At 42.5% G+C, this 13723-nt stretch overlaps 1 protein-coding gene across 2 annotated transcripts; it reads right to left on the reverse strand.

Annotated features, from left to right (window-relative positions):
* Positions 1–239: 239 nt before the first annotated feature.
* ampd3a (adenosine monophosphate deaminase 3a) lies at positions 240–10225 on the reverse strand. 2 transcript variants are annotated; one of them, XM_044031170.1, is made up of 15 exons: positions 10129–10225; positions 5479–5698; positions 4775–4940; positions 4489–4654; positions 4185–4404; positions 3977–4106; positions 3270–3464; positions 3048–3179; positions 2797–2960; positions 2591–2717; positions 2334–2497; positions 2072–2192; positions 1355–1528; positions 1157–1267; positions 240–1045 (listed from the first exon to the last, which is right to left on the reverse strand). In XM_044031170.1, the coding sequence occupies exons 2-15, from the start codon at positions 5694–5696 to the stop codon at positions 869–871; spliced, it is 2265 nt and encodes a 754-aa protein (XP_043887105.1). In that variant the 5' UTR covers positions 5697–5698; positions 10129–10225; the 3' UTR covers positions 240–868. The 2 variants fall into 2 exon arrangements, with proteins under 2 accessions (XP_043887105.1, XP_043887104.1); XM_044031169.1 differs by lacking the exon at positions 10129–10225 and adding an exon at positions 9293–9351.
* Between the last annotated feature and the right edge of the window lie 3498 nt (positions 10226–13723).

The raw sequence follows: 13723 nt of genomic DNA on the forward strand, positions 1-13723 counted from the left end.
TATAATCACTTTTATAAATTGCTTGATGTCTGTAGCCTCAGAATAAGGCTTTTAGATTTACTTAAAGTCAGTGCCGTACTTTACAGAGGCCGCTATGTTTCCACAGCAGCCTTAAAGGGCCATTTCACCCATTTATTTTTCCTAAATGAAGGATAAATGTAAAATCATTATGATGCTGCTGTGTGTTTGTTTAATTTGACCAAATTTGTATTATTTATATGATATATAATAAAACTTGACAGCATCTTGACAGTAAAGAGCAGTGTGGGGCTTTTATTTTCTTTTAAGGAAGTGAATTTTTTATTCAGGATATTCAATCCCAACTTCCTGTTATCTCTGGAAATTAATAATAATAAAAAAAAACTGTAAATTATTTGGGTGAAGTGGTCCTTTAATGGACGGGAGCTTACTTATACAAATGATGGTTAACCAGTGTGTCCACGAGGGGGCGCTGACTTCCCCTGCTCTAAGGCGGGTCATTCTAAAATCTGCAGAGCGCGTCTGAATATGTTTGAACTTTTATTTCCTGGCAGTAAAAAGAACCTTTTAACAGTCGAGTCCGTGTGAGATGTTGTCAGCAGCAGCAGCGAGAAAGAGGGAAAAAGCTGATCTACATCAGAAGGTTCCGGCACAGAGGAGACTTTACAAAAGCCACGTGGTTCCCTGACATGCTCGGGATAGAGAGGTAAAGGAGTCCTTTTGTTGTAATGTGCATTCTAACCACTAGATGTCACTAATTCTTGCTCATTCTTTTGACCATGTCAACGTTTCAATTCTCACTGTTTAATCATCATTTACTCAATGGCACTTTTTCCACATAAAGACAAACCGTGGTCGTGCAGCATGCGTAATCTCTTGTTTTCCCGTTTCAGTCGTTCTGTGAGTTGAGGAGTTCAGACTTCACTGCGTCGACGATAAAGCTCAGCTCGTTGCACAGGGTCTCGTGTCTGTAGGCCATGCGGATCTGGGCCACGTTGGTGCGGTGGATGTCGTTTCCTTCGGGTCCGTCTTTCAGATAGTTCACACCCAAGAAATGCTTCTTCTCCTGGAAATGGTGAAAAGTGTCGACAGATGAATAAATAAATAAATAAATAAATAAATAAATAAATAAATACACGTAATGAGAAGGAGCGGTGGACAGAACGCGCCACGGTACCTGGTGAGAAAGTCCGCTCTGCAGAACACTGTTCCTGGCTATCTCGCAGACGTCACACGTGCTGAGCTTCCACAGCTGAGCTGCTATGGCGTATTCCTCCATCAGTGGCTCCTAAACTCCGGCCAAACACACAATCAACACAAACCGTACTCACAATACTGAACAGCAGTGTGTTTGTGTATCTGTTTTGCGTCTCACCTTGGTGTAGTGGAACTGCATGGGGTCGTCTGTGGACAGCGACACACACAGGCCTTTGTGCAGGAACTCTCTCAGAGGATTTTTGGAGTATTCCAGGAAGAGGCTGTTGTTGCTCAGTGGAGACATTGCAATCGGCACCTGGGCCAGGTAGTACAGGTACTGCAGCACAGGACTCTGAGGGAACACCGTGGCAAACAATTATGGCGACTGTTGCCGAGGAGTGTGTATTTTCTCCCCCTCTGTGAGCAGCATGTGGATCTATTTAGATGTTATGGCCGTAGAATGTTCAGCGAGTGAGTTCTTCTGCCCCTTTTTCCACGATAACTTTCACTTTCCTTATCTGGCACTTATTTAACCGTTTAGGAATAATCTTGTCTGTGATTGGACGGTCGTTCCTGCTACCGTAATCTCTGCTTTCCGCTGGTTTTTGAATTTTCTAAATATCACAAACATAAGCATGTTGTCCTGTTACCTTGCCATGAATTTAATTTGTTTTTAAGCATCTTCTTCTTTAGTACAGTACATTGAATGTCTCCTGTGTATTAACTTGCCATTCACCTCGTCTCGCTGGGAAAGTCATACTATTGGTTTAATGGAAAAAATGAACTGAGTTAGTTAGAATTACAGAGACGACGCAAAGTGCAGTGTTTTTGTCATTCACTGGTGCCGTCTGGATTTCAAACTTGAATCGCTCCACGTCAGCACATCTGAAGTTACCTTCTTCAAGTTGAGTCCGTGCGAGATGTTGTCGGCAGCGAGGAAGGCGGAGACCAAATGAGTGATCGACCCGGCTTCGCCGCAATGCGGACGGAACTGGAACGTGCTCAGGCCCAGCTCTCTGCGGAGGAGAAGACGCGGACCGAAATAAACCGGTCAATCGATACACAAGCTATTCTTAGCAGAGTGACTCTCACATATCCAAGATGGTGCACATCACTTGTAATGCACTCTAAGATACTAAAAGGTATCAAGTTCTTACTTCCGGAGGTTGTTGAGGACCATGATGTTTGCGTACATGTGGAATATGTAGTAGCTGTACGGAGGGTTTTCATCCGAAGTCCACAGCTCTGGCTTCGGGCTTTTGAAGGAGAACATGTGGTCGCTGTGTTTGGACTCGTCGTCGACGCTGTCGAACCCCGACACCTGCACGCAAACACAAAACCATACTTCTTAGTATTTAGAAGTGGAGAACGCACAAACGCGCTAATGATCGACGGTAAACGGTCGCCGTCTTACATATTTGAGGAAAATGTGAAGGTCTTTGTGCTTCTGTGGGTTGACGGTGGCCTCAAACAGTGGCAGGAATATGTTCTCCAGCATTTTGGCAAAATTAGGCACCAGCTTCTTCGCCTTGAAAATGTCACTGAGAAGAAAACGTGACAAACTCCAAATAATTCTTTCTTTCTTTTTCACTTTTAATCACACGAGGCTGCGGCACTCACTAGATCCTGGGCACCTGGATCATCCACCTCATGTTTGGAGAGTGGACTTTGTGACGGATGAACCACTTGGACAGACTGTCCCACTCCTCTAAGCCTCGTCCGTAGATGGACAGCCGCGGCTCGGCGTGTTGATACTTACTCTCCTCCAGGTCGTGAGACACTTCCTGTTGAAGACGAGTAGGAGAAGATGCTTTAACGGTCTCTGCGTCCGTTTCCCTGACCTAAAACTCAAGGGTGGCGAGATACGACACCTTTACGAGACGAGCGAAATACTGTCCGTCAATGAAGTTGTCCGTTTTCAGGAAGATTTCCCGAAGTTCGCTGGCTCCCACCGGGTTATACTTTGAATTGAACTTATCGAATCGGTGGAACGTTTGTCTTCCCTGGGAATGAAGTGCATCGATAAATGAGAAGATGTTGGCAGTGAAATGAGGCGACACAAATGAGAAGCAAAAGACGGCGGAGGGTCTTACCGCGTGGACGTCTAACGAGTCCACCGTGAGGTCGTACGGATCTTTATTGAGGCTGTGAAACACCTGCCTGAGAGTCAACTTCTGTCCGGCCTTGTCCAGCACCACGCGGTCGGCCTCGGTCTTATACGTCTCCTTGATGAAGGTCAGGAGGTGTTTCTGAGACATGCAGGCGGCGGCGTGAATGTGCGTGTCCACCTGAGGACATCAAACAGCAATTATTACAAATAAAAGCCTTTCTTCATGTCTTTCTCTTTGTATTACACTCTTTATATTATTTTTTTAACCAGGAAGAATATAAAACTCACCTCTTTTCATTGGCCTTTGACAATATTGAAGTTGTTATTTCCATTTAATTCAGTTTTTGGTTTAATGAATTGTTTTTATCCAGGTTTTTATTTATTTTCGTCCTTTCAGATGCATCTTACCGCCTCTTGTGAGCCATTATGCCTCTTATTTATTGTGTGTTTTATTTATTCTTGTGTACAGCACTTTGCTTTACAAATACAGTTATTTGGATTGGATTCGTTAGATATTACAGATTAGCTGCAGGGCCAAAAATCAGATCTCATAGTCACTTCAGCCTGGTAATTTGAACACTGCCTTTTTTTGAGAGACCTGGTTATCGCAAGGTTACAACATTAAATATACAAATGACTTATTATTATTATTAGTATTAATAAATATATAAAATACTTAGGTCGACTTACCTTCCTAACATTGTAGAAATCTCTGTGAGGCACACTTTTCAACTCCTTCAGTTCCGCGGTTTCATTGAGCATCTCATGGAGGTGGAACTTTGAACTGAGGAAATTAAGTCGCCTGTGACAGTAGGTCTTCCTGAAAATAAGGGGTGTGGTTAAATGCCACACACACACACACACACACAGAATAACAGCTGCTATTTTGTCCACTTACGTGGGTCCGTCTGCGATCATCGCCAGCACGTGGCGCAGGTCTATTGCAAAGGTTTCCAAGTCCGGATATGGAAGGTCATGAGGCTCGTTTCGTCTCAGAGACTCGTCGTTGTCGTACACGTGCACGATTCCGTCCTTCATCTTCAGACGATAGTTCCGGTTCTCAGGGATCTTTTCCAGGCTGTAGGGATCGTCCCCATGCAGTGGACACGGGCACATATCTGTGGAGGACACAACGACGTTGTTCCGTCAGTCGTTTAAAAAAAACACAACACGACTTCTGTTCATCCGAACGCTCCACGAACCTGGTCGAACCTCGTCTTCCTCGCTCCACGTGGTGCTCTCAGCGCTGCAGAGGAACTGGGCCGTCGTTCTGCAGAATCTGTGATAAGCCAGCTTTGAGTATTTCTCCCGTATGAGCAGGGCCTTATACAGACTCTTGGCAGCCTGTTCGTAGTCCTCCACTGTGATCTGTGAAATGAATGAAGGCAGATAAAAGGCAACGACGTTACCGAATGTCATGACGCTGACGTTTAATTCCAGAAAACCTCGATGACAATCTTTTGGTTGTGAACCAGAAGCAGCACTCACTCCGGCACAGTAATCCCCACTGATGGTGACCCTCTGGTATTCAGGACAGCTCTCCTGCACGGACGAGCAGGTGGAGCTGGGGGACAGGTACGGTGTGAGCGATGGCGTCGTCGCGGGACACTGCAGGGACATCGACCGCGAGCGAATTATCATCAAGCTTTTCCTCCTGGAAGTGAACGAGTGAAATCATTTTCCAGCAGAAATAATAACAACAGCATCTTGCTCAATAGCTAAGATGTGCAGTGAAAGGTGAAGAATAAGGCAGTGATCCAACATTACGCAGGTAAAACAACAAAGAAACCTTTAGAATTAAAAGTTAATTCAAATTAAAGTGAGTATATACACAGTTTAGAAAAGGGTTGTGGTTTTTGTAGCCTCAGAAAAAGCCTTTGATGTGTACTGTAGTCAAAGGACTTGCTTTATAGAGGCAACTTCCTTTCTGGTATGTGAAGGTCTATGTGGACGTAGACCTTTGGGAACTCGTGATTGAGACCATTATCTTACTGACATTATAGATCAACTGAGAAGTAGGCTCATTTTCCTATAGACTTCTATTCCTAGGCCTCACTTCTCAAAGTGGAAGGGTCTATGGTGGTTCCCTGTTCCCTGGAAAGGGAGGACTGAGTGGTAGAGTTACAATCTGGTTGGAAGGTTGTCTTCATTGGCCTTAGGGTCAGATTGAGGACTGATTGGGCAGGACCTACCTCTTGGCCGTCTCCTCCGACTGCTGCTCCGCCAGCTCTTTAAGCAGCTCGTGCTCCATCGCTTGCTTGAGTCCGATCGGACAGTCCTCGGCGACGGTGAACATCGTGAAGGCATTTGTGTCTTCTTCCTTCAACGCACTTGCGTACTTCTTCTCGGCGAGCAGCTGCGTCTCCTCCTCGGCCTCGCTCAGCGTTACCTTCGGGAATTGGCGAGGCATATCTGCAAAGATTCAGGAGCCCGAGTGAAAGGACTGGCGACAGTGAGACATGCACTCCAAGGACACTGTGACTAGTTTGTGCTGTTTTGTCAACACACGGCTGAGCTGAGTAAGGGTTTGGGTGCAAAACACTCACACACAGTATCACCACCTGGAGAGCTTGGTGGGAACTGGTCATGTTGGATCAAGTGACATTAAACTGCTGCAGGAGAACTTTTAAAAACACTTCAGATCATTTCTTTCGTGGACAAAGGACAAAAATTGAAGTAATCACTTGTACGCACATCCACGTACCAGATGTGTGTTATTTCTGAGTTGAATGTCTATTCTTAGACAACTATCCCTATATGAACGTTCACTTATTCGTCAATGTTCTCTCCCCTCTCCCAGCAATCCTTTTTTGTAGGATTATCATCATCTTTGTGTCCCTTCGGATTCATGCAAACATTTACACAAGCCGTTAAACACATCTGTTCTCATGATTATTTCTGTTTAACGTTAGATTCATTTCATTCCTCCTTGTCTATTGGTAAAGAAGCAGATGCAAGTTTCCCCACTGACAATTTGAAAAACCCATCAAGTTCCACATATCACTTCGAGAAGGACTTTTAACACTTTTAACACAAAAAACACTGCAGCCTTTTTTGATCTGATATCCTCGACACAGCACATTCGTATACTTCTGCATTTATCCCTTCACTGTAGGAGCAGAAACACATCAAGGAAGCACAAACTAAAACCCTCCAAAAGAAGAATAAAAGAAAGACGAGAATCGCGATGAACAGAACGTCGTTATTCTATATATCGCTGGAGTTCCTGAGGTGGACTTTCAACAAACACCACATCCTTAGACTCTTTGCACTCAAAACAAAGCAATGTGGTTTTAGTGATACACTTCAACGAGGATTGTCCTTTAAAGACTGACGGTGCTACGCTGCCCTCCACAGGAAAAGAAAAGTGTTGCTCTGTTCTTCTTCTTCCTCCAATCATTTCCAGCATGATGTGTGTCCACAGTTTAAAATGTCAGTTCAAAATCAACTCAACTAAAAAACAACTATTGCATAAAAGCATGACACAGCTCATTCAGCCAGAACTCCCATGTCTGAAGGACACTCTTGTGAAGATGAGCAGACTGTCATTCACAACCTGCATTGTTAACAAGTATCCAGCCTACAGAGGCTAAATACCTGGAGTTTCCCATTGGTGAGTTAGAAGTGAAGAAGCCTCTCGACTGAGAGGCGAAACGTCCTCAACCAACTCAAGCAAGCCCAGTGTCCTATATTTGCACTCCTGAAGATACAATGACCTGGACGGCTGAGAACCTTCACAGATCTGTCCAGCTTTGGTTTTTTTACCTAACTTCCTTTTCGTGTTCATTGTGAGTATTTGAGCTGTGTACTGCCAGTTACACAGATACTCAGAACAGGCTACGGTGGAATAACTGGATCCCCTTCATACATACAACATGTTCAAAGTAATCAAGGGTTCAAAGGACTCAAAGGTCATCGGTTGGTCGTTGGTCATTTAAAAAAGCACCGACTTCTGCGCCTCAAGTGTTTATTTAGCATGGCGGAACTTATCGGCAGTTGGCTTCTCCCACCGCGAGAAAACAACAGTGTGACGATTGCGAGGAGAATTCAACGTCGAACAGTAAAGAAAATACAGACGACCAACTCTGGCAAAGAAAGAACGACACGGGACTTTGGACTGTGTTGACGACATACGGCCTGTATCGGTGATACCTTTGCGATCTTGCTGGAGCCTCGACAGGCGGGGTGTGGACGTAAAGTGGCTCTTTGTCTTCAAAGGAAGGAGACAAAGTAAGGGAAAAGTGGTCAAGGACGTGGACGAGCAGAGGATCACGTTCAAGATGAAAGACTCAGCTACGGCGAGGTTTAAAGCAGTAAATCCCTTGGAAGTGGCTGAATCATTAAAGAGTGTTTGTGAGGGGATTTAAATATATCAACAAAAGACACACGACGCTGCTTTAAATGCCAAAGGTGATGTCATCACCTCATAATTGCGGTAGTTCTTTAAGAGAATGCTGCCATCAGTTCAAGATCTCATTATGCAAAGACAATGTGAGGGGACCAGAGTTTCTGGAAAGCTCGAGTTGTGGTTGGAAGTGTGTGATTTCTCCTGGTGGCAGCGACCAGGACGTTAGGAGTCCAGAATGTCCAGATGTTAGGTGTCGACAGAAGAGTGGTTCCTCCTGTATGCACGTCGATGATGAGGATCCGCAGATGGGTCACGTGTCTTTTTATCTTCTCCATTACCGGCTTCATGATTGTAGAGGTCTATTAAGTTCAGTTCATGTTGTCTTGTGACATTTTATTTGAGATCCTTTGTTCGGATTTACATAAGTGACACAAATTTACCAAATGAGGAAGGAATAGGTCAAACATGCTCCTATTCTCCATGGACTAACAAGTATGCAAACCTCAGTTTGTAGCCAGAAAAGGCTTTTTAACAGCAAGGAAAAAGCATCGAGATATTCCTAAAGTGTTGTCTACTTGGTGAGCCTTTTGTAAAGAGGTTAAAGTCTGTATTTCTGGAGCAGAAGCTCCACATAACGACATATTGTAACAGAGCAGCGTCTGCTTGTGCAGGAGATGACCTGCGTCTCACTGACATCCTGATGGAGTATGCGTCGTGTTCGCCAACGTTCCACTCTGCTGGGTGCTTCCAGGAAGCTCATCATTCCAGATACACAACAGCTGTTCACGTCATTGTTGCAAGTCAGAGCTTCAGAGCACCACACACACACACACACTGACTGTGAAAGGGGGATCGGCTCATATACTGGTATGGATCCGGAACATTGATGGCCTCATGAATAATTAACTGCCCACTCCTCAAGCTCCCTGAAAGGATTTTTGCAAAAATGACAAAACAAACAGGGAAATGATCAACTCTTTCCCAAACTGTTCATTAGTTTTAGAAAAATGTTTGTTTTTGCATTTATAAAATAAACATTTGTAAAGTGACCTGACCACACCCTCTGCTGGTCAGTTGGCCCTGTAGCTCTTTGGATGCTGGATGAAGCTACAACATCACAAAAGTGGTTCATTTCAAAACCTGTGTCAGCTGCTGGACTTTAAACATATCAAAATATTATATATATATATATATATATATATATATATATATATATATTATATATATATATATATATATACATATATATATACACATACATATGTATGTATGTATGTGTATATATATATATATATATATATATATATATATATATATATATATATATATATAAATAAATAATTAAAATAAGTATATAAATATATAAAATAAGTATAAAATATTGATTGAACAAAGACATCTTCCTTCCTTCCTTACTTCCTTCCTTCCTTCCTTCCTTCCTTGGCCAATGATGTTGATATTTTCTGTCATGGTTTATTTTGGACGCCTGGTCACACAAAATACAACTTTAGACTTCAGGCTAAACTCTGATCAATGCTGGTCATGTTTTCCTTTTGACTCCTCTCTGTTGACCATGTGCCTTGATGAACCACCACGCACAGAACAGACTAAAGCGAGGAGCAAAATAAGTTGCCCAGTCATCCCGTTTCCGCCCTTACCTTCAGTGCCACTCACTTCCATCTCTTCTCAACTCTCACTGCTCATCTCTCTCTCTTTTAGAGACTCTGTGGCATCGTGGTGACAGAGCTAATCCTGAGAAAATGTGTCAGAACTGGCTGTAAACAAAGAGAGGAGCCCGCCCACCTAACTCTCCACTCTCCACTTACAGACGTCACAGTTTACAGACACTCGCCGGATAATCACACTGTATATTACTCTCATTTATTTTATCTGGGCTGTGCTTCGTCATACTCAGATTACCACTCAGCTTTGTCATCAAATTACATCTAATGTTCATACTTTATAGATACTGTAGACCTGGTGATGTTAATCCATCTGATGATACATGTTTTGTTTTATAAAAAAGTACAAAAATAGCAATAAAATGCTAATATGAACAATTAAAGTGATTAGTTTCCATTAAAAGCCAAAGGTTTAATAATAAATGTCCTTGCACAGCTCAGTCTCCACTCTGAAAAATTGCCCTCTCATATTTGCTTGTGCTGCACAGATTTGAACAGCACAAGATGCAACAACATTCATTTTTCATTCTCATATACACACACAACACATTTGCTGGATTTACTTGCAGATATTGAGGAAATCTATAGTCAACGCTACAGTTTTATTGTGACCTGAACTTAAGGTGCAAAGATGCACAGGCCACACATTATACAATCTGTATAATCCACACAAACCTCATCCATTAGACTTCACTTAACAATGCTAAATAAAGACCAAAGTCCACGTTCTGGAATAATACACACACAAACTTAGCTCTTCATTCACTAAACCACCACAAAACATCTTCACGGTGCACGAAACAGTTACTCACGTGTGGATATTGATGCAGAAAGACTGAGGGACCAGCTGAGACTAAAGTGTCTGACTCCTAATTGACTCTTAATTAGACAGCTGTCCACTGCAAGGCAGCATGCAAGCTGTGTGCAGAGTGGGTGTTGCCTGTTGTCTCCCTCAGCCTCACTTCCTCAGCCTTTTGCACACCGCCCATACTGTTGTCGTAGCCTTGGAAAAAAAGCTTCTTACAGCGACCTGAATGTACAGAGCATTCGTTTCATGTTTTAAAGCCAAAGCTTAAGATAAACAACTGCAACTGTAATTCTCTGACACGCTTGGGATTAGGGAGGGCTCCTCCGTTTGTTATAATCTGCAGTCTCACCATCAGATGTCACTCATTCCTACACGCTGCATCACTGGAGCATATGATTTAATAATAATCCTGATCTTGAATCATTATGTTTTTGTCAGGCTTCAAGGAAAATCCTCTGACACAGGACTCGTACCAAACAAAGGTGATTTGGTTACAGGTCAGGCATCGGACCGAGCTCTGCAGCAGAAACTAACCTTATAAAGATTATCTAGCATTATCATTGCAGGCATCACATGTTCCGACACCCGCCCTTTCTCCTATTTCCATGGTGCAACGCGTCGGGTTAAACCAAAGTGTCTCATGATCTATTAATTGGATGCATCACCATTTAGTCAAACAAGAGACATCTATACTTCCTTAACACACCATATCCAGGACAGACCCTCAAGCTTCCTGTCCTACAAAGGATACATATTGTAAAGCGTGTGGTCTGACTGTCATGTGTCCAGAACACCCTCTTGTCTCATGTTTACTTATTAATGTCCATCAATAATACATGCATGTGTTAATGTGTTCTTCTAAGTTCATATACTTCAAAAAAACAAAGAAAACACTCATAAGTGTGTGGTCTATGGGAAACATCAGATCTGACGAGTGAAACGCTGTTTTATGTTGTAACTTTGCAGCGAGAAATCGTAGACGCTGATAGTATAGACATCTCCACAGTCACTTTAGAGCATGATTTTCCCGTCTAAGTGGCGTATGAAGCTTCCGGAGGCCGTTAATGGACCACTCAGCTGTATCTCCGTCCCGTGCCCTTCAGTCGTTATCTTGTCTTTTTGGGCTTTTTCTCACTGGACACCTCACTGTCAAAGCCCACAAGTTGACTCTTTGTGCAGGTTTCCTTATCTCAGCAGGACGTCAGCGACACGAGAGAGAGTCGTGCACCGCCATTACGGGGAGATAGTGAGAGAATGAGAGAGGGAAAGCAGAGAGACGTGTCTCCTCGTCTCATCTTCCTCGGAGGCTGTGTGTCCTGCAGAGGAATGAAGAAGATCATCCATGAATGCAGCGCGGCCTCTCGTACTCAGATACGTCATGTCTACTGTCGACATGTGTCTCTGAAGTGTGTTCTGTTCTTACATGTTTGATCTCTGACGGTCTCTGAAGTGTGAGCGTGTCTTACATGTTTGACATGATGTTTGACGGCTGACATGTCGCTGACGTTTCTCTTACATGTTTGACGTGTCTCTGAAGTGTCTGACGTGTCTCTGACATGTCTGATGTGTCTCTGATGTGTCTCTTACATGTCTGACGTGTCTCTGACGTGTCTCTTACATGTCTGACGTGTCGCTGACGTGTCTCTGATGAGTCTCTTACATGTTTGACGTGTCTCTGAAGTGTCTGACGTGTCTCCAACATGTCTGACGTGTCTCTGATATGTCTCTGATGTGTCTCTGAAGTGTCTCTTACATGTCTGACGTGTCTCTGACGATGTGTACATGTCTGACGTTCTGTTCTGACATGTCTGATGTGTCTCTGATGTGTCTATGGTTTTCGTGTTCTTACATGTCTGACTGATGAGTCTACATGTTTGACCTGTTCCAACATGTCTGACATGTCTCTGATATGTCTCTGATGTGTCTCTGAAGTGTCTCTTACATGTGTTCTGACGGTTCGATGTGTCTTTACATGTCTGAAGTTCTGACATGTCGCTGACGCATGTTTGGCGTGTCTCTCTGATGTGTTCTGAATCTCTGAACGGTTCTGACGTAAAAATAACGTCTGTTGTTTTCGGCTTATTATTATAGTTTAAATTTCTGCCAAAATCTTACACACTGCACCTTTAAATTCTTCTGTTTCTAACTGAATTATATTCTTTTCTTAAATTATGAGATTTAACACACACATACATTTATTACAGTATAATATACTGAAGTGAACTTTGACCTATATTAAATGATATCACAAATCAAATAGCAGGTGCAATCATTATTTAGCTGAATTACATATGTTTTCCCCCTACTGTTATGTTTAATTTGCAGAATATGTTGTGAAGCTGTAACATGAGCTGACAATGAACACATTCACCCAGACTTACTTTGTCAGTGAATGTGATGACGAGGCTCAGTGTCTGTATTTTACACACATTCTGTTGTAATCTAAGTCTGTGTCCATGGCAGAAATCCTTTCAGAGCAGAATAAGGACAACGCGTGAACTCCTGACACAGATTTACTCATGTGCTAATAAACCGTCCCTGGATTAGCCTGACAGTGTTTGAGATTATGAAGCTAATCCTCTCAGCTCTGGTTATCAGGATACTTTTAGAGGTGTCTTTAAAGGACGGACTCTTAGACCTGGGCCTGTATCACTTTGATTGACACCGCTGTTGTCAACAGAGTGATTATTCCTCTCTTGTTCATGTTTGACTTCCTGCTGCTTCTGTGTCTCTCTACAGCTGTTTAACATGAAAGAGCAGGCCCAAAATAATATTATCAGTGTCTTAAAACAGCATGGAGTAAACCCTGGAGGGTGGGCATTGTTATTTTTTAACCAGATGACTGACACTGATCTGTGTCTCCATGCCATGACATGTTCACATAGTTAGAGAACGCACTCAGTGGGCCAGATCTAGATCTAGACAGTCTATTCTTAGAACGCTCCTGGTGTGATGAGAAACCCTGACGCGCTGAGTACAGAAACCCATTCATAGTGTTCAAATTCATGTGATTTAATCAGCCACTAGATGGCATATTTGCTTAGTTTTTGTTTCTTCTCAATGTTTTCCAGTGGCTGCATACCATTCAGTCATTGGTTGTGCAGGTGTTTTTATTATTATTATTATTATTTGTAATATTAATATCATTATTATTATTATTATTATGTTATTATTATTATTATGTTATTGACATAAAGTTACTACTGTACATTGTACTGATTTAATGTAGCCATAAGCCTTTCATGAGGAATACTGTACATGCATGCAAATACAAACAAGGTTACAATAGATACATTTTATTTACAAATAAATATGAATTCCTGCAATGAGAGATTCCAAGTAACGGAAAAGACCATGAATTCACTGCTTTTATGTCCATTCTTCACATAGTTTGTCCTTATTAGGGTTTAAATAAACAGAAAATGACTCATTGTTTATTTTTTAAATTGATTTTTCAGCAAAGTGAAACAAAAACCTTTTTTTCACTGGTTTCGCTCTTTCATTTCCCGCATCATGTGATTAAGGATTGTTTATTGAAGTCTGGTGAATAGTTATTAAGTTAGTGCGAGTAGTCATGCTCGTGGTGATGAGTGTTTCAC

The sequence above is a fragment of the Solea senegalensis genome, linkage group LG7, assembly GCF_019176455.1.
Source record: "Solea senegalensis isolate Sse05_10M linkage group LG7, IFAPA_SoseM_1, whole genome shotgun sequence".
Lineage (NCBI taxonomy): Eukaryota > Metazoa > Chordata > Actinopteri > Pleuronectiformes > Soleidae > Solea > Solea senegalensis.

Coding starts and splice junctions, on each gene's coding strand:
- ampd3a (XM_044031169.1), bottom strand. CDS start 9,314: ATGGAAGTGAGTGGCACTGAAG. Junction 4,655..4,774: donor GTGGGGATTACTGTGCCGGA/GTGAGTGCTGCT, acceptor TTCATTTCACAG/ATCACAGTGGAGGACTACGA. Junction 2,193..2,333: donor GTCCTCAACAACCTCCGGAA/GTAAGAACTTGA, acceptor TCTCCTCCGCAG/AGAGCTGGGCCTGAGCACGT.